Source organism: Centruroides vittatus, unplaced genomic scaffold (assembly GCF_030686945.1).
Source record: "Centruroides vittatus isolate TY-2023 unplaced genomic scaffold, ASM3068694v2 contig_1114, whole genome shotgun sequence".
Classification (NCBI taxonomy): Eukaryota; Metazoa; Arthropoda; class Arachnida; order Scorpiones; family Buthidae; genus Centruroides; species Centruroides vittatus.
In genome coordinates this window covers 1,346,678-1,371,413 of record NW_027120716.1, presented here as the reverse complement: position 1 = coordinate 1,371,413, position 24,736 = coordinate 1,346,678, and the positions used below count along the sequence as shown (strand labels likewise).

Here is a 24,736-nt window from a genome sequence, read left to right as displayed (position 1 = left end):
TTTACTGTGTTATAATAATTTTGTTTTAAATTAAAATGATATTTAATACTAATAATTTTGTTTCTAAGCTAATAACACCCAATTATAAATTTTATTTTAAATAGCAAAGTCACACTTGATCTTGTGTATAATTTTATTAGTTACTTCTCATGATTCAGCTAAGAACAAAATATTTCTAACATATCAAGATAAGATGATAAAAGCCAACTTATTTATTATTAATCTTAATAGTAATAAAAAGGATACAAGTGTTTATTAAAGTTCAAAAAGTTTTATTTTGCCACTTCATTTAAGTTAAGTTTTGGTTTATTAATGTCCAGTAATAGTCAGTCAATGTTCTGCATTTCTTTTAAAACTTGTTTACATAAGTGCATATTTGTAGTATAATAATTAATATTATTGAGAACTTTCAAGAATGCAACATGATAACCAAATTTATAAATTAGTTTAACAATCAACATAAAAAATGTATACAGTACGCCTAATCTATATATATATAAAAATGAATGTATGTCTGTGTGTGTGTTTGTCCTTCATGCATTACCAAACCATTTATCCGATTGCCATGATACTTCGGGAAGTTGTTTAATGTTTAATACACTCCCGTGAAGGTTTCTGGCATACGTGAAGACCACCATTTTCCTTTCAAAAATATATTTATATATGGATTAAGGCTTTTATATCCAACAGATGGCGCTAACTTCCGACGACCTAAGTTTGCTTTTATGTGAGGCATTATGCTTTTGTGTGAGAATGGACTAAAGCAGATCATTTTCTATCTATCTATATAAATAAAATATAACGTTCGTTTGTTCCTACCAATTCCTTTGAAATTTTGACACAACGTTGCATTCGAATACGCGTGTGTTTTTATATAATATACATGTCGAAATTCCTCCCACTAGGGGGGAGATGGACAGGATTAAGGCTTACCGTGAAGAACTCGGCTTCTATTTATACTATTTTACATGCGGTTTTTTGCGTTTTAATAAGTTATGTCAACAGAATATACACTAAAAAGAGATTTTTCGATATTCCCCAGCAGGGAAAGGGACTGGATTAAGGCTTACCGTGAAGAATTCGGCTTTTATTATACTATTTTAGATGCGTTTTTGATTGCGTTTTAATAGGGTACGTCAAGAGAATGTACACTAAGAAGGGATTTTTTGAAATTCCCCACCACGGAGGAAGTGTTATACATTTATAATAGATACATTTTGAGCCACAACGCGTGGCCAGGTCAGCTAGTAAAGTATAAGAAAAGGATACATTGACCAGCATAATTTGAAATGATGATGAAACATTTAATATGTATCAAAAGAAAATAACAAATATAAATTATATCTGATTTTTTTGTAAAACTTTATTTTCAGAAAACAAAACTATTTGTTGGCCATCTTCCAGATGGTTGTTCATCTACTGATCTACAAACACTTTTTGAAAAATATGGAACAGTTAAAGAATGTGATGTTATCAACAAATATGGTTTTGTGGTAAGTAATTTATTGTAAAATAATAATGGAAAACACATTTCAGTTTTTTGATTTGTTGAATTTTTTTTAATTTATTGATTTCTATTGTTTATAATTATGTTTAATTTTATTTCCAATAATTTTTCATTAATATTTTTTATTATTAAAAATTAATTCCTTGGAAAATAAAATTAAGTATTTTTGGATTTAATTTCTAGTATCTATTTCTCAAAGATTATCTGTATATCTACTTGTTGTCATATAAGATGAAAGTCTAATCTTACAAGTGATTTGATTTTAATTATACAGACATAGCTTGCTTTAAAGCACTTTGCTAATACAGTGCTTCTATTTTTTTTGTACTTGCTCTTTAGGATTTTAAGTTTTGTGTATTTTGTTTTTAGGCTTAGTGCTTTTTCTCAATTAATAAATTATAGTTACTAATTTTTTAATCTGATGTTTATAGTCATTCTTCTTGAATGAACGTAATCATTTTGAATCTATAAGTGAAGCATGCAATGCCATAATGTTGTAAATGCCAAAAAACAAACTTTTCAGGAGAGAGAAAAAACACTTTTTCTAATGAACAAACTTTAATCAAATGCTATAAAAATTATTTTAACAATTTACACTTTGAAATAAAACATTGGGATTAATTTCAAACACCTAAGTATGATAGTAAGGAAACAAAAAAGTTTAAAAACAGGGTTAGAGCCATAACGTTGTAAATGCCAAAAACAATTACAATCATAAAATTAATATTTCTACACCTGAAAAACAGTTTTGAATACCAAAAACTTACATTTAAATTATTAAACACAATTTACAAATTCAATATCAATTTTAACATTAAAAACTGGCAATAATCTATTAGTGACTGCTTCCTGGCTTCAACAATGTTGGGCCCACAGTTTTGGTACTTGAACTGGGCTGTAATCTTTATCAATTGTAATATAATTATGATAAATAAAGGAAAATATAAACAATAAGGTATTAATTTAGTGTAATAAAAGTTAAAATGTATTTAAAAACTTCAAATTTGAAAGATTAATGGAAGTCCGAATATCATTTTGAAATATCAAATAATAAGGTGATACAGGTTAACTATTAATAAACTGGCATTCAGCTATCCGGTTCTGCGTAAAAAACCTCACTGGGTTACAAATTGGAATAACAAAATAATGTAAATGTAAACCATAACATTTTACATGGCAAAAGTCACGTGGCTTACACTTTGGCGCTTATAACGTTATGGCTTGCACATAAATTCATCTTCAAAATATAGCCACTTAGGGCGCCACTATTGCCACAATATTTTTTTGTAGGAAAAAACATTGCATTTAAAATTCATTTCTTCAATAAAATGTATTTTGAGAAAAATGGCATTTACAACCTTATGGCAATGCACGCTTCAAGTGTATTTACTTATAGATAATATAGAAAAATTTTTAAAATTTTAATAATATAGAAAAATTCTCAAAATTTTAAATATCGTTTATCAAAAAGTTTAACTTTTTTATTACAAAAAGTTAATTTTTAAGATATTTAAAAAAAATATTTGTAAAGATTTTAAAAAATGTGTAGCAAATATTTTTGCTGTAATAAAGCAGCTTTAACTGACTAAGGCTTGATTTAACTATTATTGAGTTAAAACAGTGATGAAAAGTTTATTTTTAACAAAGTAGCTATCATAAGAATGCTATTATTAATTAAAAATGTCGAAAATTTTAAACAACACAAGACAAAGTTTTGCAAAATTAAAAATATATAACATTCTGTGCACAAACTTGATGTTAATGGTGAGAAAATATATTAATAGTTACACTTTTTTAACATTAGTTTTGCATTGTAAAGAAATATTACTTTTCCATATTAAATTTACAAGTATAATTAAATGAAATTTTTATTATTCTGGATATTAAAATATATAGAAGTGACATGAATGAAATTTTATTGCTCATTTTTTAAAAACTGAAATTTAGTTTCTTAAAATTAGAAAACTTATACTATAATTGCTATTTATGTAATATAAATATGTAAACTAGTCAGTTTTTAATTAGAAAATTTCACTATAATAACAGTGGAATTTTCTAATTAAATTCTGCACTTCAAGTCTTAGATATACTAGAAACTGCAATTTGTTGACACATTGCTTTAGAATATACAATGACTGGTTACAAACTACATAAAAAATGAAATAAAATGAACAAAAACTTCAAATATTGCATGTTGGATATTTTTTACATTAGATTTATATGAACATTTATAACTTGTGCATGTCTATTTGACATCTGTTGTGACAGATTTGAACTTTGTGAATTATGACAAGAGCAAATAACTGTACAACACAGTTATTATGGATTTTATTTGAATATTATCATATAGAATCTTCACCTGTCTGTAACTAGTTATTTGGTTGTCTGTAGCCATACAGATTTTTGACAATGAAATTTAAATACATGTTCTGATTTATTATGAAGATAAATTTTAACACTTGTGATTATTTATTTATAAACAATTTAATAAAATATTATATTGATTTTTATCATAGATATTTGAGTAGTTGATCTTAAATGTCATCATTATTTTAATGAAACACATTTTTATTTTAAATAACAAATATGGAAATGAAAAAAACTAGTAGTAATCATAAGTTTTTTTGTATTAGGAAAAAATATAGCAATTAAAATAATTGCTTGTCAGGTATTAAAATCTCATAACAAAAAATAAAAATCTGCAACTTCTAATTTACATTAGATCTTTTGATCTTGGATACTTCCTAAAATCGGAAAATGGAACATATTCATGGTAACAGAAAACATTAACAAATAGAATGATTGTAAATAATGTTAAACATTTTTAGAATTGGTTTGTGTTAAAAATAAATACAGTGAAGAAGGTTGTGAAAAGTTTAAAAGCTTATAATCTAGGGTGGAGTTGCTGTTTCTGAAGATGCACAGGATGACCCTAAGTGAAGGTCACCTGTTCCAACCTCTAGAAAGATCTCTATTAGCCCACCAATTTAAAACTTGATATGTACACACTAATAGTACTTTAATACTTAATTCAATACAATAATATAATAAGATGATGGAAAAGACATTTATAAAAATAAAAAATAGTTCTAAGACACACTGATATGGATTGCTAGTAGTCATAAAAGGTGACTATTTTGTATGCATTAAGAAAGGAACTATTCATTGTGCATCCTTTGTAGATTGTCTGCACATGTTGAAAGTGAAAGACATTGAAAACTGTTGAGAAAATGTGTGTTGGAAATGTGTTGTGTGCTGGTTTTTAGATCAGCTAAGTTATGAATATTACTTTGGTAAACATGAATTTTAAGAAATCCTAAAATCAGGTGTCACAATGAATAATATTTCAGATCTAGGATGACTTTGTTAAAGAAAAATAATGTCTAATAATCTTATAATTTGTTAAATGGGTTTGAAGAAGTTCAATACAGACGTATCAAATTTTAAAGATGTTCCATTATGCATAGAAAAAATGGCTGGATTATCTGTCACAGCTAATGTCAAATGACAAACCTGTCTTTTATAGAAGATTTGGACCACTTTTTCCTCCTTAAATATTTTCATCATCTTGTTAATGTATCTTAGTTGTTGAGCTAATGGATGTCTTTCTATAGAGATCATAGTGGGTGAACTTTAATTGTGGCCATTTAATGTTTTATTGGGGGCATAGAAATTTAAGTCAGAAAAGAGCAAAATTTTTAACAATACAAACAAGTTGTAATTAGTTGCAAAACATTTTAAAAGAACTGGTCAAAGAAATAGCTATAAAATTAATTTGAAAAGCATATCATAAAGTACACCAAATAATGCAAGAAAGACAATTTAATTATCATACTGTAAAATGTAAATTGATTCTGTAGTGAAGAAAGCAATTTGAGAATTTAAACTATCATCATTTTTTCAGATCATTATGAATGTTTTGTCATTAACTAGAGCTTATCAAATGTATACATAATTCTTAAAATAAATGTTATTTGGCATTTACTCAAAGAGAGATTTAAATTTTGATACAAGTAGGTCCTGCTGAGGGTGTATATGCCAATATTACTCAACTTTAAAATTAATTAATGTCTTTAAGAACCCTTCTCTGAATTGTTTTGGTTTGTTCAATGTGAGCTGCTTGCTGTTTGGCGACAAGCCTACATTGCCGTTTCCATGAGTCAAAAACTTGTTTACATTTTTTGGGGAGTTACATTTGACCATTTATCTTTAAGTACTTTACAAAGCTCCTTCAGTTATAGTATGTCGGTGGAAAAATTGTTTAAGGAATCCAAAATTGAAGTCTAAAAGGTTGATGTTGGGTGATTTTTTAGGAATATCCTGTTTTTTTTTATATAATTGAGGTCTGTGGAAGCTTTAAGATGTTAAATGTATTCCTCAGTATGAGAAGAGGGTTTGTTATGATGGAACACAACTTTGTCCATCTCTCCTGGGTACATTTCAGGAACTTTTCTTTCTAAATATGGCTTTAGTACATTACTGATATAATAGTTAGCATTTACCTTAACTTTATTTGGGACTTTATAAGAGGAAGTGTTTCTCTTCCAGTCATTCCACTGGCAATCAATGAATCTTTGGCCAGCTTTTGTAGCACTTTGTCAACCAAGTTTCAGGAACATTTTGACCACGAATAGAGTAACAGATCTTCTAAACTCCATTACAGTAGCTTAAGTAAAAGTATGCAACATTCAATGTTGTCATAAATTCTAATCTACTTGCTGCCAGGTGTCACTTGTACAGTTTGCAAGCATTTGTCTTGTGATTTTGTTTGTGTTCTGTGGAAAGGTGATGTACTTTAGTCTTCTGTACTTTTGTTGCTTTCAAATCTCTATGAATTATGTTTTGTACACTCTTGGCAAGTTCCAATTTGCTTGGCAATGTTTCTGATACTTGGAGGGTTTGGTGTAGACCAGGGGTTCCGAATCTTTTTTATACTGTGACTCCCTTTACAGGCGGTAATATTTTTGTGACGCCCTTCTAAAAGAAGATACCTGTGTGTACCTCTAGCAGACATTAAAATTATTTTATTATTCAAAGAATATAGAATCTTAATAATTATTATTTATTAGAAAACATAACAGTACAATTAATGAGAAGGATGAGCTTGCTTTTCTGAGCATAACTTCTCAAATCAGGGCTGAAGTTTTGAAATCACTACTCTCATTTCTGTTTCTAAATTTATTTGTGACCTGTATTTTGGCTTGATTACTGCAACTGCAGAAAAGCCAGTTTCACACAAGTACAACATAGCAAATGGTAAAAGAACCTTCAAAGCTGTAGTATTGATAGTAGGATATTCTTGGGATACATTGCTCCAAAATTGAAATACAGTAGAGCGTCGATAAGTGGAACCAATTGGGGACTGGGGTCCTTCCAGTTAATGATTTGTTCCAGTTTCTGACTTTGTACGAAAAAATACATTAACCTGTCCGATGTTCAAATTTTTCTCCGTTGCGTATCGCTTCCTGTTGAATTTTTCTCTGTTGCCTGTCGCTTCGTGTTGAATTTTCGTCGATTTTAAGCCTAACGAAAATTTTTATAATAATCATCGAGGCTATCGTATCGTTAAAAATTATTTCTGCATTTTGTACAAACAAAATAAATATATTAAAGAATATAAAAAACATGAAAATTATACTTTAGAAGTAAATTTAGTATCAAAAACATTCGATTCAGCACGACACAGTCCGACTGAAAATCGTTCCACTTTCCGGCCATTCCACTTACCGACGTTCCACTTATCGACGCTCTACTGTAGTTTCTCTTTTTTGAATTGTAGTTTTAGGCTCACATCACAAGATAGTTCTAACAGCTGTTTTTCCTTGACTGTTGAAAGTGTAGATGAGGGTGGGGTCGATTGGAATGGGTCTCTAATCCAGTCGTATTGATCTAGATTCTTTGGAAAATATTTATCAAAATCAGTGCTTAATGTTGATAAGTGTTGGATAACTATCAATTGCAAAATTGGCTCCAGATTTTGAATAGATTTTTCTTGCAGAAAGCCATTTAAAACAGGAAAACAGTCAGTATTTTCTTGCTCTTCTTTTCCACAACAGGAACTTCTTTTTAAATGCTGCACTTTTATCAGCTAGTTGCAGTATGTGTGTTTCCTTTCCCTGCAGCAATTTATTAAGGACATTTAATTTCTCAAATATGTCTCAAAGATATGCCAGTTTTATTAAGAAGTCAGTATCTTTAAACTTTTCTGCGTCATGATGCAATTCTATCAATAAATACATGTACAACTCCTTTTTCAATTCGTATACACGTGAGAGTACGTTACCTCTTGACAACCAATGAGAGTTACAGTAATAAAGATGTATGCTTGGCATCCAAATCTTCACAAAGCTTTTGGAGAAATCTTGCCTTTGCAGGTCTTGTTTTTATAAAGTTTACCACTTTAATAATTATATCCATCACAAGATTTAATTCACGTGAAATAGTTTTTGTAGCCAGGGCCTCCATATGTGTGACACGATGTGTCCATTTTGCATTTGGAGCCTTCGTTTTAATGAGAGCTTGAAGTCTTCCATACTGCCCTATCATATCATGAGCTCCATCCATACACACACTGACACAGTTCTCCCATTGAATGTTATTTTCTTCCATGTATGAATCTATGATCACAAACAAATCACTAACCTTCCCCAGTATCAGTCATTTTTTTGCAAAATAACAAATCCTCACATACATTTGTTTCTTCCATGTACAGCATGTAACATATTGAGTGTCATTATTACTGTCTGTTGCTTCATCCAGTTGAATGGCAAATAAACCAGAAAGTTTTTCCACAATTTGCTCATTAATGTCTTCAGCTATGTCATGAATGTAACGACTAATCATATTGTTAGAAAGAAGAATGTTTTTTATTTCTTTAGCCATCGATTCTCCAATCATCTCTGATACCAGGTAAATCACTGCAGGTAAAATAAAATTTTCAGCAGTCATATGTGGTTTCGTGCATTTGGCAATATGGTGAGCGACCTTGTAAGAGGCGAGCAGTGCTTTGGAGGGAATAGATACTCTAGAGAACAAGGATGTCGACTGATGTTTCAGTTCTCTCAATTTTCTTGCAAAAAAATCTCGCAGTTTTCCTTGTAAATTACTGTTGTTTCTAAATGATGATTCAATTTATTAGGAAGCATACTTTCAGCTGCCAGCACCTTATGACAAACAACACTTGGGGTAGTTCCACATTTCCTTTGCTAATGTAGGTAAATCCAAAATCTAAATATTGGTCATCATATCTTCTGTACTTTTTTTGTTTTTCTACAGTTTCTTTTCTACTCTTTCCTGAGTCTTCAACACATTTTCTGTTTATTTGAATAAAGTTATCCATTTTATGATGCATAAATTAAATACAACACACTTGAAATCAAAACGCTGATTCATCAGCGCTTATAATTGACGAAAACAAAAGACGGAACGATGAACAAGTGAAAGAGCGGGGAAATGGAAGAACAGGGTGGTGAGATTTGTGCACAGCGTGCTCACACATTACATCGCATGCAGGCAACCTGTGTTTATTGTTTCCTGACTCCCCTAGGATAGTGCCGCAGTGCCCTAGGGTGTCACAGGACACAGTTCGGGAAGCCCGGGTGTAGACAGTAGTTTGTGGATCTTCTCAATATTAGCTTTGCAGCATGTAGGCCTAGGTTTTGAACAAAGTTTTAAATGGTTTCCATTTTTTGCATTTCATCATTTTTCCATATGAGAGCAAATAATAATGTTTACTGTCTTCTGATAAAGCAATGGATCTAGATTTTAGTGATTTCATGTATCTCTGGAATCAACCCTGGTTCAGAAAGCACTTTTTACACAGACATCAATATCCTGATTTTTGTGCAGTGCCATTTTTTCAAATTTTTTATGCAAACAATTTTGACATCAAAAAGAATTATATGTAACCACAAAAAAATTTCAGGAGTTTCATTATTGCCAATTAAGAATATAACACAGTACAGTTGAATAATAATTGAATATACACCCTTGGCACTGTAATAAATTTAAAGAAAGTCTTATGCACTTAAAAATTTTGCAGTCTAGCTCTTTACAGTAAAAAAGCAGGAGTTTTTACATGTAAATTCACTTTGAATAACATTTCAGTTTTTACAAAATTAAACAATAATTTACAGAAACTATTCAAAGTGCCTTCGTAGATGCAAATGTGTTAGAGAAGTTTTGAGACAGGCTCAGTCCAAGAGTTCAGTGCAGTGGAATACCATATATACAGTTTACATACTGTGTTGTAAACTCATGGACATTAATGATTCAATGATGCAGAGTCCATCAAAATCAGTTTGGAAGTTGGCACAACAGAATCACGTTGGTATTACAATGGCAAGTGTAGCGATACAGAAGAAACATAAACTTTTCTCCCTATAAATTTATTTCAGTATAATAAGACCTCACTTAATGTGGGGATACATTCCTAGATGACAAAGCACTAAATGAAACAGCATTGAACGAGGTCATTTTAACACAGAGTAAATAGGGAAAGGGGAACATGCTACCAAAAATAAACAGATTTTACTTTAGTAAGTTATTTTTATTTTTTAATATTTTAAGACAAAGTTTGCCCAAACAGGGACCACCCTTTATTAGTTTTGTGTTTCAGACAATACATTCCTGGCGATCGTCTTTCCTTTTTTTAAAAAGGACTTTTTTAACTTTTCGGCAGCTAGTAGCCTAGAAAGGAAGATTGGTCACTGGGAATGTATTGTCTTGAACACAAAACTAATAAAGGATGGTCTCTGTTTGGGCAAACTTTGTCTTAAAATAATAAAAATTAAAAGAACCATCAGACGAAAGAATAATGAATTGTAATTGTAAAGTATTGTCACCAAGGGGAAGCTTTTCTAATCTACATTCTCCAGTGCTTAGTTCTTCGTGGATAAAAAACCGAAACACCTCAAGAAGGTTTAGATGGTAACAAGATTGTGGCAGTACAATTAGTACCAAATTCTTCCATCTTTACTGCAGAGCTGCAGGCTATTTACCTAGCCTTAAAATATGTAATTAGGAAAGGTCATTGCTACTGTGTGATTTACACTGACTCAGTTAGTGCACTTAAAGTTTTGATCTCGTGTGAACCTACTTCTCACTTCATAGTGATTAAAATTTGCAAACAGTTATGCCATCTTATTGTGAGTAATATTTCTGTAAAATTTTGTTGGGTCTCAGGCCATGTAGGTATAAGAGGAAATGAAGAAGCTGACGCTGCTGCAAAGTCAGCTAGTCCTTCACAGCATACAATGCATATTGAAGGAAGTGATTTGAAGCTAGTTGTTAAAAAACGACTAGCAGAGAGATGGCAAAATGTGTGGAATGCATGAGTCCACAATAAACTACAGGAGATCAAACCTATGATAGAAAATTGGACACAGAAGAAATCCTATGACAGGAGATCTGAGGTTATTCTTACCTGTTTGAGAATTGGACATACTCGACTGACACATCAATACCTTTTGAAGGGTGATGACCAGCCTGTATGTCAGTATTGGAACTGTTTTCTAAGTGTAAAACACATACTGTGTGATTGCTCTGCGTTCAAGATGAGACATAGACAATGTTTTGGAAATGCATGTCTGACTGAGGTTTTGGGCCAGAGGCCAAATCTTGACAATTTACTAGACTTTCTGAAAGTCACTAATATGTATAGAAAGATTTAATTATTTATTTACTTTTAACTTTTATGTATTGTTGTTTGTTTACATTAATTGTTATATATACTTGTTATTTTATATAATATATATATTAATCTATACAAATTGACTATTTGCCTTGGTGCAGCTTGGCCTATATGGCCCTTGTGCCATAAAACACTAACTAACCAACCAACCAATCTTCCACACTTCGTTTATGCATTTATGAGTTAAATCTTGCCAAGTGAATCAATATTGCCTATAGTATTTATGATGATATATTTTTTCCAAAATTGCACCATGCAATCATAGATTTAAGGAAAGTACAGCACCACTACGAATTGCCACATTTTGCTGATTGGTTCTTGTTTGGGAATAATATAATATATGAATCAATGAAATACCGCAATAATTTAAATAAGCGTAAATTTGGAGCTTTTTTTAGGCTTCTAGCAGATTGCATTACAACAAATCAGCGTTAATCGAAGCAGCATTCAGCAGGATCTTACTGTGCAAGAATTGAAACAGATCACCAAAGGCCACTGTCATTAATTTCAGTAGTTCATCAGAGACCACACTGATTATATTCTTTATATGACATTTTTCACCAGTGAAACTTTGTTCCATCTGTCAGGCTATATAAATTCTCAAAATAGGATATGGTCAGAATTCATACATTTTAAATGTAGTCCCCTCTTTTAAGCAAAAAATTGCTCGAGTTGCAATATAAAAGAGAATCATTGACCCTGTTTTTTTAGAGTACCATAAACAGTGATTGTTACTGTAGATTTTCTGTATCAATGCATTGGTGAACTAAATGGGAATAAAATAATCCATGATTTCATCAAGATGAATCCACAGTACATACTACTTAGACCAGTGATTCTCAACCACTGTGCCGCAAGAATTTTAAAGTGTGCCACCACTGTGAATATCCATAAATAAGCAATGTCAGACAAGTAGTTTAATTGGTTATACCTTCCTAGAGTGTGTTTGGAAATTGTAACTGGTGTTACTGGTAACTGCTGGTAGTTACCAAGGTGTTTAGAAAATGTGACCTAAATAACCAATTGTTATGATCAAAACATATTAATAATTTAAAAATTTGGCGGCACACAGTTACCTCGGTACTTACTGAAGTAACTGTGTGCTGCCAAATTTTTAAATTATTAATGTTTTGAATTTGTGGCGATCTTGATTAATGATAGTAAAAATTACAATTGCGAACATTGTCCCACAAGCAGCCAAGCGGTTCCATTCCCTGAACACTGGGAGTTCGGTCATGGGTTCTCACCTTGCTAGAGCAAGTTGGCTGCATGGAGTTTTCTGGGTTTTCTCCATATTTCTAATGCCTGAATAAGATCCTGTATATAACTTTACAATGAAAGATATATGAGAGCTGTTTTTTTTCCGACCTCTGATGGTTCATAAAAAAAATATAAGTGTAAATAACAAAGTGAATTTATTATCAAAAGTTAGGTACAAAGATCAACATAATCATTGTGAAGATTCTATCTGTGGACAAGCTTTTCCATTCCCATTGTCATAGAATGTTGCTGCACCAGTGACTTGAGATGAGATGCCTTAACAATGCTGTTGTGAAGATTGTCATTAGTCTCGAACCTCTGCCCTCCTAGCCACTTTTTCTGTTCAGGAAAGAGGTGGAAGTTGCTTGGTGCTAAATCAGGGCTATACACTGGGTGTTTAAAGGTGGTGGAAGACTTCCATCCAGCTTGGAACTTTTAATGTGTGAAGACTTTCTCCTCTTTCCTGAACTGAAAACATGGCTAGCAGAGCAGAGTTTTGAGACTAGTGACGATCTTCGTTGTTAAGGCCATCTCAATTCATTGGCGGTAACATTCTATAACAAGGGAATGGAAAGCTCATCCACAGATATGACAAATGACTCAATCTTCAAGGTGATTATATTGAAAAGTAACCATGTTTGTACCTAACTTTTGGTAATAAATTCATTTCGTTATTTACACTTGTCTTTGTTTTATGGACCATTGGAGGTTGAAAAAAAAGGCCTACATATTTTTAATGCAAATGGTAAAAATTATTAATAAGTAGCAATTTATCAAACTTGGTTATAATACTTTTGTATGTATAGATGAATAATGGCATTACTAATATAAGAGCTGTTGTGTGTATATTGTGTATTCCTTATAACTCCTGCAATTTTTGTCCAATCCAGATGAAATTTGGTTATATTCATTTTGTTTGACAAAGTATAGGTTACTTATTTTGCTGAAATAAAACATTTATTCTATAGTTAATATCTATTTCGGATTGGTGATTGCACTTACATTGCAGTGATGTCAGTGACCCCATTTAATTCATGCTTGATGACAAAATTTCCCTTAAGTTGCATTTTTAAATATTTTGCAAATGGCATATTTTAAACTTACTTTGGTAAATTTAAACTTTTAAAAAAGATAACTGCATTGTTTTTCTTGTACAATAATTTAAAAAACTTTTTATAGTGACCATGTGAGTTCTATAATCCAATCTGAAGTAATGATCTAATGAGCCTGTTATTTAAAATGTGTTATCTGATAGTTTAAAAAGTAAAAAACTAACAAGAGGAGGTTTATAAAGCACACTATGTTAAATATTGTATTATTTTTGTAAAAAAGTAAAATAATAAATAAAAATATTTGACATGTGTAAAATTAATATTTTTCTGTAAAAATTATCTTATACTCTAATTAAGAACAAAATTTTTTTCATTGTCCAGCACATGAGCACTCCAGAAGAAGCTGAGGAAGCTATTAAAGGTCTGAATAATTTCAACTTTATGGGATCATGTATAAGTGTTGAGGTTTGTATGTAGTTTTGATTGTGTGTGTGTTCTGAAAGTCAGTGAAATTTAAAAAAAAATTTCAATATAGCAATCCACAAGTAAGTTGCATCCGGAACCAGGTGCACCAGGTAGAGCTAAAGGTGGACCAGGAGGTCCGATGAGGTAAATGATAAACTTTATGAATGTATTTATTTATTTATTTTTTGTTTTGTTTTCTAATGATTAATTATTTAGACGAGGTGGTATGCGAAATGGATATCCTAGAGATGGATTCTATGGAGATGCTTATTTTGGGCCTTTTGGACCACCAAGAGATCCTTTTTATGATGGACCTAGTCGTTCTCGGCCTTATCCACTTCCTTATGAAAGAAGACCACCAATGCCACAACCAGATCCCTATGGACGTCGTCCACTACCACCACCGCCACCAAGAGATGATTTATATGGAAGACGTCCAATGCCATTTGGAGAAGAAGCATATGAAAGAAGACCGATGCAGGATAGACCAGACTATTTATATACAAGACGTTCTCCACCTGCCTCTCATCGGTAAATTAAATTTTTATATAGTTTTTACATTCTTGGAAATAAGTTTTAATGATGATACATTAAGTTCTCAAGTGTTTTATTGAAGATGGAATTTATTTCCATTTAGCAGTGTTAATTTGTACATTAAACTATAAATAATACAAATATTTATAATTTAATACTTATAATTTTACAAGAATCAATAACAATGATATTAGGCTGAATAATTAATAAACTGCTTAACAGAGGTCTTTTCTAGTTTATTGCTATATTTACTAAAGTAGATAAGAAAGATGTATACTCCATTACATTCCTAAAAGGATGCCAATTTAATCTGAAAGTTAATACTAATGATGATGATTTTTTATTTTATTTCTACATTCAAATATGTATTTTTTTTAAAGAAATATAAGTATAATGTTTAGTGCTCAGATATATATAAAACATTTTAAAGATAAAAAAAAATTGGAATTTTTAAGTATTATTATTAGTTATATTATTATTTCTTTCATTAAAAATATTAATTATAATAATTTTATTTCAGATCATTTTGGTATTCACCTGATGATAGGTAAGTCTCTGAATTAGAGTTATTTTTAAAGATTTTGTTTAAAATTGTTGTTTTTCATATGATGATATGTGAGATATGGTGCTAAGTATAATAACAATTGATAAATATTAAATGCATAGACATTTCTGTAGTTGAGATTGGCTAGGTGGTTCTGTAAACTATCCCTCACTACTATAATGGTTTTAAATTTGAATCCAATCTAGATAGTTTTGATCTTCATAAATCTCTTGATTCCTATCTTTGGAGACATATTTGTTGGTGTCATTATAGATAAAATATACTCCAACAGGAAAATTGTGATTATTAGTATAATTTTTAATGCTTTATTCCTGTGTGTTATCTATCAAATTTTATAATTGATGATGTCTTGAGTGAATCAGACAGAACACAGTAGTTGAATTTTGAAGTCTACAGAATTAAGGAATGTTACTATGTGTAAAATGTACAATTACTTTACGTTTAAAAATAAAAAGTTTGAATGAGTCATATTTTTTTAAAAGTGTTTTAGAGTTTGATGTATGTTTTAATGAACATTATTTCAAATTATATGAAATATTGTTGCAGTTAATTTAATAAAACTGATTTTAATGAAGATAATTTGATGATGAATCAGTTTAGACACACCTTATTATTGAAATTTATTGCTTTTTATTTTTGGAGTATGTGCATTGATTGAGAAAATTAAAATATACACTTATTTACAAAAATTATCAACATCTATGAATCTATAGTTATTGATAATTTCATTTGTATAACCTTGATTTTCCTGTTCATATTAAGTTGAATTAATTTCTTTGTGTCTGATCTTTTTTACACTTACAAAATTAAAAAATATTTACCAGTAAATTAAAACAGATGCCAGAAAAACTAGATATTTATGATATCTGTATTGTTTTAATTGAAATAATTCATATAACTAGATTACAGTGAAATGACAATGTTTTAAACAATGTCATTTTTATCTTTATTGCTTTTTCTATATAAATTTATTTTGATGTGTTTATCATTATTATAAACTGATGCCTTACATTAAAACTATGAACAACTGTTACATCTTGCTATTGATTTGACAAAATCTCTGAAAAACATTTTGACATTCATAGCATTTAAATAATTGGAGTAAATTAAACACATGAATTGTTTTATTGAATTTTTAGCCATTACAAAATTAATAATAAGACTAAAGCTTACACTTTACATAAATGTTTTGAGATTATTAACAAACAAGAAAATACATTAGAAAATTGAGATTTTATTGATGAAGCTTTTTCTTTCATTTATTGTGGATAAATTATTATTTTTAATTATAAAAATAATAAAGATATATTTAATAAAATAGGTTCTACTAATGTATGATTAATTTTTTTCCTGAAAAATCAAAGGACAAAGGCTATAAATATTTGCTATCCTGAAATTACAGGAACGAATACAGTGGGTGATTGGTTAACGAACATAATCCGTTCCAAGACTTTGTTCACTATCCAAATTGTTTGTTAACCGATTATCGATTTACCATAGGTTTTTATGGGAATTTGATTAATTCATTCTGGAGACTTCAAAAAATAAAAAAAAAATACTTTTTTACTGCATTTATTTATATGTAACAATAAATATATATATACATACATACATACATACATACAGTCTTGCATTTTTATTTGTCATGTTTTTTCCGTTTGTGGGGGTTAAAGAATCTGTCTAATGTCAATTTGCTTTTCTCTCTTCAGGATTTTTCAGAAGTAATTATAGCATTGTAATTGTAGAGATCCCCCAACTCTATTAACCTCAACTTGGTTTAAATGCCATTCTAAGACTGTCATTCTGACATCATCCCACTTCAAAAAAATGTTTAACAGCAGATATTGACATTAATTCTCTTTTTTCAGAAGAAAACATATCTTGCTAAGTTTCTTGATGTTCTTCTGTTATCAGATCAGTTTCAAGTTCCATTATGGGCGCTTCAACGTTCTTTATTTCTCAGATGTGATTTTTGTTACTCTGTAAGCTGCTTGAGTCTTCTTGATTATACTGTATCTTTCTTAGATAAGATTGAACTGTGGCCTACTGTAGACCTGTTCAAGCCATACTGTCCAGCAACATCAGACATCATCTGCCCACACTCTATCTTTGCTATTATACTCTTACCTTTCGAAAATAAAAACCGACACAAAACTTCACGAGTGCCCGCCAGATAGTCTTGCGAATACTATAAAAAAAAAAAAATTGTTTCTGTCAGAAAAATAAAAGGCTGGAATTACAAGGGAGAGTTTTTCAAAGTTTGGAGGAATACTACCCAATCAGTAAATACCAGGTTGAGCGTCGATGTCAACGTCTCCCACACTCCAAAAAGTTTTGAATTGTTGCCTGAAGATAAGGGAAGACCAATTGGTATTCATTATTTTATGTTGCTTCTTCTTGTGTTTATTCTGTGAGGCGTTCATTATTTGATTTGTTCGTTAACCAATCACCCACTGTATTAGAACCATAAGAGCTTATAATGACACTTCCTTTTTTTCTTTTTGTTACATTTTACTTGCTTCAAAAGCTAAATGTCTTAAAGAAGTATTTTCCAAATTGTTGAGATCAATGGATCATTTTAACAAATATAAATGCTTGTAGACAATGTGTAAGGAAACTAGTTTTTTTAAATATCTTTATAGATATTGCAAATTTTGAGACACATTAAACTTTGAACAATTTCTTTTAAATAAAAGTAGTAAATGACACATATGTTAGTAAATACTGAAGAACTGATATTGATCTGATACTGAGTGGAAACACTCAGATATATCAGCCTATCTGAATGTTTCCAATACATCAGGATCTGTTTGTTTACAGACCAATGCTCCAAATTGTTTTGAAACCATTTTGTAAAGAAAATGAATGTGGAAGTATAGAGAAGATACTGTGGAAAGTATTTTGTTATAGAAACACAAACTGAAAAAAGTCAGCTTAATTGGAAAAATTTTAATTAAAATGAAACATTGATATTTAATAATTCAAATAATAATAATTTTAATTATTGATAAGATTTCAAATTTATATTATAATATTTATATTGATTATTTATAATGTTCAAGAATCTTTTTTCTTTTTAAGTGAATTATATACTTAAGTGAAATAGACACTTGCATAAAACAGACAAAATTAACATTTTTCTTTCTTCCTGGAACGCTATTTAAATAAATGGATGCTTTTTTTTACAGGCAATGGACACAGCTGTTATATGATGACACGTAAGCTTTATTATTAATTTAAAGACTTTAAAATTTTTTAATTAAAATTAAGAAATTCGACACTTATTTTTTTTTAAGTAGTTAAAATTCTTACAAGATAACTTTATTGAAAATTCATTAAAAATAGTTTTAATTAAAGCTCACTTATTATTCAAAATCAATTTTTATAGTTTTTATAAATGTAGAGATACAACAGATTTATATGGTTAATAATTATATGTTCTAAAGATCATTTCTGATTTGATTTATAATAGATACATTTCAATCATCACATAATTATATTTAATTATCAAAACTTAGCATATTGTAATATATATTTATTTTATAGTTTACAGATTATTTAAGTAAATTATTATTATTTTTTAAGATAAATATTATTATATTGTAGTATTAAGTGCATTTATAAAATTGGCGAAATGCAATGTTTAAATTTAATTAGTTCATTAAATTAAAAATGGCACAGTAACAAGATTTTTTAAAAATTTACTTCATTTATAAATCATATCAGTTTTATATAAACTATACAAAGTTTATAAATACAATACAATAAAATTAAAATTTTTCTATATATTATTAATTTTAAAATTAAAACTTTTTTAAAAACGTTTTAATTGATAAATTGTAGGTGTGTTGCATCCTATACAGATATCCTTGATTAACACAGTTAATTAATTCTTTGATTCTACTTCCATTAATCAAAATATGATATCTATGTTATGTAAAGACAGCTGGTAAAGCCACATAACTTAAAACTTCTGTTCTGTTTTGTGTGTTAATCAAAACCCATTTTAAACAAGAGATACCTGTACATTGAAATCTGTGCTTTGTGTGCAATATTTTGATATTAACTTATAAAAAAGTATTACATGTTAAACATACAAATTTTCATAACATTAAACAAAACAACACTTTCCAGCAATACACTATTAGAAAAATATTATTAGCCTTGTTTAGAGGCCTGCTTCAGGTTTTACACTACAGTGGTACCTCGGTATACATCTGCTTTAAAATACATCCAATTCGGAGTATGTCCTGTTTGGACAAAATAAATTTTGCTCAGTATACGACTGTTGTTCGGTACACAACTTAATTCAATTATACGCACCATCTATGAACAAGTAGCACTATCAGTGTACTAGACCAGACTAAACATTCGCGGTGCCATTGAACATTGAAATCATTGAAATATGTACTTTGGTGCAATATGCTAGCCACATAAACACAATGGAAATAGTTAGAGCATTATCTGTGGGAATGGAAATTGCACTTGATCAAGTCAATTTTTTATGATAGAATGCTAATAGAAATTTAACTTTATCTTTACTCCTTATAAAAATGAGAAGTATGCAAAATTTGTTTTTTTTAATGCTTTTTTTTGCACAATGAATGTGAATAAGTATAACATCATAAAAACATAAAGCCCAAAAACAAATCCTCTAGAAACAATCTATTTTCTTTTAGTGAGCAAAAACATTTAAGAAAACAGTAAGTTTAGTATTTTATTGATGATTCTATTTTTCTTGAATTTCTAGATTGCATAAATAGACAAATACAATTTATGCATTTATATAGTAGTATTTCTTTTGAATTTAGAACCTCATGAGCACACAGTTAAATAAGATCATAAACTGTTAAAATATTATTTTATTTTTTTTTTTGTAAATTTATTTCAGTGTATTGAGATTAAAAAGAATTATATAATTAATGAAAAAAATTTAGGAATGCTTGTTTGTATAAAAGTAGATTAAAAACTTTTTGTAGGATAAAATAGAAATGTTTGTTTTGATTTTTTTCCAAATTGTCTATTTTATGTATTAATAATTATCATAGTCTCTTATATATATGTTTTAGTATATAATAATATAGTTTATTGCTAAATGTAGATGTGATGTAAATCATGTTTTTAAGAGTATTTATGATTGGAAAGATATTGCTATAATAAAAATTAATATTAAAGATTAAATTTACGGTTATTAAAATACATGTAACAAATAAGGGAATAATTAAAAACATGTGTGAAATATATACAAAACAACTTTTCTGACAAGAATATTTAAAAATACCTTTGTGTAAGATTATCAGGTTAACTAATTTTATCATAATGTTACTCAAAACAGATCATATGTCACTGAAATAACATCTTGAACTATTAACAATGAAATTCATTTTAATTTTGAAAAAACAGATCTTAAAGAGCAAATGAATATGTGAAGATCTAAAAAAAGTTTACATTACAATAATAAATAGACAAATTTATATCGATAAAAGATCAATCTTTTGTTTACAATATTTACATTATTTTTTAATGTAGTAAAGTTAAACAATAGAACACATTCCTTATGATTTTCAGCAATACACTATTAGAAAACAAATGTTTTTGGCCTTGTTTAGAAGTCTGCTTCAGATTTTACACTATTTTATTTGAATGTTTAATTGAAATACAGTGGAATCTTGGTATACGACCTTAATCAGTTCCTGATGTTTGGACTTATACCAAATAGGACGAATACCAAACCAACTTTTCCTGTAATAAGTAATGTAAAAAGATTAATCCATTCTAATGTAAAAAAAAAAACTCCTCTTGATATGGTATATTAATAGGGTTGTAAAATAATAGAAACAGTGTTTGAGCACATTAATAAAAAAATAAATTTTATTATAGATTTTTAAAGTTATTACAGTAATAACTACAAATAATTGCTTCTGATACACTGTTGCTAGCACATTGTTTTTCAGTTATCCAAAGCAAAAGCAATTTCTCAACATGATCTAATATCTCCAATCTCTGTTTAGAAATTGATTTAACCCCTTTCACAATGTTAGCAGATTTAATAATGTCTTTATTTTTCACAGTTGTCAATATCGTCGTCTTTGGAACACCGTATGCAACAGCTAAATCTTGAACAAGCATGTCACCTTCCTATTTCTCAACAATCTTTTCAGTTCCATTGTGATTCTAGTCATTTTTTTTAGTTTTCTGTTGCTTTTCATTTGCCATTTTGCAATTCATAATTAATAAAAATAATAAAATTTTACTTACAAATTAAAATCAAAAGAAATTTAACAAAGTTATAGACCGTGGCACCGCGAATGTTTAGTCTGGTCTAGTACACTGATAGTGCTACTTGTTCATAGATGGTGCGTATAATTGAATTAAGTTGTATACCGAACAACAGTCGTATACTGAGCAAAATTTATTTTGTCCAAACAGGACATACTCCGAATTGGATGTATTTTAAAGCAGATGTATACCGAGGTACCACTGTAGTGTAAAACCTGAAGCAGGCCTCTAAACAAGGCTAATAATAATTTTCTAATAGTGTATTGCTGGAAAGTGTTGTTTTGTTTAATGTTATGAAAATTTGTATGTTTAACATGTAATACTTTTTTATAAGTTAATATCAAAATTTTTAATGCATAAAGACAAAATTATGTTGATATATATTTGGTATTCCTTTAACAAAGTCAAAAATATCTGTTTATTGCTGTTTATTTTTAAATGTTTTAATATTTTTGAATTGTTCAATTTAGCCTCAAATACATTTGAAAAAATTGAATAAAGGAAAATTATAACATTTTTAAATACAGTATTAAAACTTTCAAATTAAATATAAATTAATAAAAATATAAATACTCTTTATTTCATTTGTCTAATTAAATAAATATTAAAAAGTATATACAATAAAATTTTTGAGACATTAGAAGATATGAATATAAAATTTTAAAAAATATGGCTGATATTAATTAAAATAACCATATTTTATTTAGTAATTATAAAAGTGTAAATTACTGTATTTCTTTGATTCTAAGATGCACTTATTTAAAATTATTTTTATTTGTCCAAAGTAGAAATACATCTTAACAATGTTCGTTTTGGAATACAAGACCAATTCTATGTGGGCATGGAATGCTTTTTGCATTAATAATAATCTTTTGTTGTACTATTTAAATTGTGTTGGTTCAAATGAGCTGGTAATGAACATTAACTTAAAACTTCTAAAATGTCTTAAGACACTGTTCATTTAACGTGTATCATAATACTCTGTTTCCTGACATTTTGTATTACTTATCGAACTTGTTACTTAATACTTAAATTGAAAAAAAATATTAAAATTAAATTTTAATTTAGTACAGCTTCTAGAATAAAGGAAATATATTATTATATTAAATTCTTAGAAACTGATAATGGTTAAATAGTTTTTGTTGAAAATTTCATTTTAAAACTAAACACTAAAATTTTGATCTTAATCTGCAGATATTAAAAATAATTGGTTTTTTTTTTTTTTTGTTTTTCTTTAAAAATAAATATTTATAAAACAATAATTTTACTGTTTACTTTCTAATTTTTTGTTGTAATTATATTTTAAATACTATACATGCCAGCATTATTGTCAATATTTTAAATTTGAAGACATTTTCTCAAGACAGAGTATATTTAAGTAAATTTTGTGTGATGGATATAGTATACAGCTAACAACACTACTAAAAAAACAGCAATGATAGCAAAACTTTCTGGACTCTAATACAAAAATTTCGATTTAAATTTGACTTATGTGACAATAACTCAATGATAAGTTTCGAAGCCTGGAAAAAATTTTACCAACGCTTTCCTGTTACCCAAACTATACCTAATTTAATGTCTAACTACAACTCCAACAACGAATGTCTTAATTCTAAATTTACAATCAAGGAACTCGATGATACCATAAATAAAACTCGCATTAATACATCACCAGGAAATGATCACATTCTAACTAAGTTCCTAAAAACATTGTCAAATCAAGCAAGAATGAAACTGCTACAACTCTTCAATTTTATGTACAAAACAACTAATTACCCGGACTCCTGGAATTCAGTAACTTTATCAATGATACATAAAAAAGGTGATAAAATTTCTCCAACTAATTATAGACCAATAGCATTACTGTCAACACTAAGAAAATGCTTTACATCTTTATTAGCCACAAAATTCCAATAGTGGACTAAAATAACTGACCTCGAAGCAAAATTTCAATACGCCTTCTTCAAAAATAAAGGAACAGAATCTGCTATTTTCCTACTATCATCCATAATACAACTTCATCTGAGAAAAAAGCAAAGAAAAATATATGTTGCATTCATTGATATCCAAAAAGCATTCGACTCTGTTTTTGTTCCGCTACTAGTATATAAATTAAAAATTAATGGAGCAGGTAATCAATTTGCAAACACAATATCTAAGCTATTCTCAACCTATAACGCAAAAATTAAACAGGGCAAAGCCATCTCATCATCGCTAACATTAACACGTGGAATACTCCAAGGTGACCCTCTATCGCCATACCTATTCAATTTTTATTTACTCGAAATTGATCACATATTTCAGAATTGCTCAGATGGAATAGAACTTGGTGACAGGACCTTTCATTATGTGTTATTTGCTGATGACCTTGCAATCTTCGCTCTGACAAAAATATCATTACAAAGAAAAATTAATCGCTTAAATTCTTACCTCAACTCAATCCAACTAACAATTAATCCTACCAAAACGAAAGTCGTTATATTCCGTAAGAATAGTAAAATCTCCAAAAAAGAAACAACGATATATCTAGACAAGCAACCTCTGCAAATGGTAAATGAAGTCAATTTCCTAGGTGTTATATTCGATTGGAATCATACATTTAAAGCACATATTTCGTATTTGAACAATAAGGTAAAACTGGCTATAGATAATCTGCTAAACTTATATTCTAACTTAAAAACCCCCGATTTATCTATTCATATGAAACTGTATAACGCAATCATTAACCCAATCATATATTACGCATCCCCAATATGGGGTCTCGATTATATATATAAATTAGAAAAAATTCACATCTTTCTCCGCAAACTTTTTCATTTAGAAAGAACTGTCCCAGGCTAGGCAATTCGCCACGAAACTAACCATATCTGCTCTTATCCATTGTTCTTAAAACGTATCATTAAATTCTACTATCGTTTAAAATTCAAATCTGACAGTAATATTACCTTTCTGCACCACGAAATAATCAAAGGCAGTAAAAAATCAACTACAATACAACTCTGGCAAACTAAACTAAATAAAATACTAAATTCTTTTGGAGTATCAGATCTTCTATTCAAAGATAATATTCAGGACTGGAAATTTGGATATACTATGTTAATGGAATCAGCTATCGCTCAATCTATAAATATGGATCAAAATAGCCTAAATCACAATACCTATCATCCCTGGTACTTAAAAATTTTACAAATACCTTCTGTACAACCTTATATGATAAAATCAATTAACTTCAACGTGAAAAGGCTAATTTCACAATTACGTCTAAATAAATATTCCCTTTATATCAATAATTTCTATATTGACCTGTCAAACAATCATTGCCCATGGTGCAAATTCGATAACTTCTCAATTGAACACTTACTTCAGAAATGTCAAAATCTCTC

General features: G+C 29.1%; 1 protein-coding gene across 1 annotated transcript in view; it reads left to right on the top strand.

Moving 5' to 3' along the window:
- The window catches only part of LOC136977700 (RNA-binding protein lark-like), a 47,162-nt gene that overhangs the window by 15,494 nt on the left and 6,932 nt on the right, over nt 1–24,736 (top strand). Inside the window, exons 3-8 of the mRNA XM_067273245.1 lie at nt 1,374–1,493; nt 13,892–13,975; nt 14,046–14,119; nt 14,192–14,506; nt 15,030–15,056; nt 18,263–18,292. Of these exons, the coding sequence (XP_067129346.1) occupies nt 1,374–1,493; nt 13,892–13,975; nt 14,046–14,119; nt 14,192–14,506; nt 15,030–15,056; nt 18,263–18,292 (650 nt within the window). The remainder of the gene's footprint in view (nt 1–1,373; nt 1,494–13,891; nt 13,976–14,045; nt 14,120–14,191; nt 14,507–15,029; nt 15,057–18,262; nt 18,293–24,736) is intronic.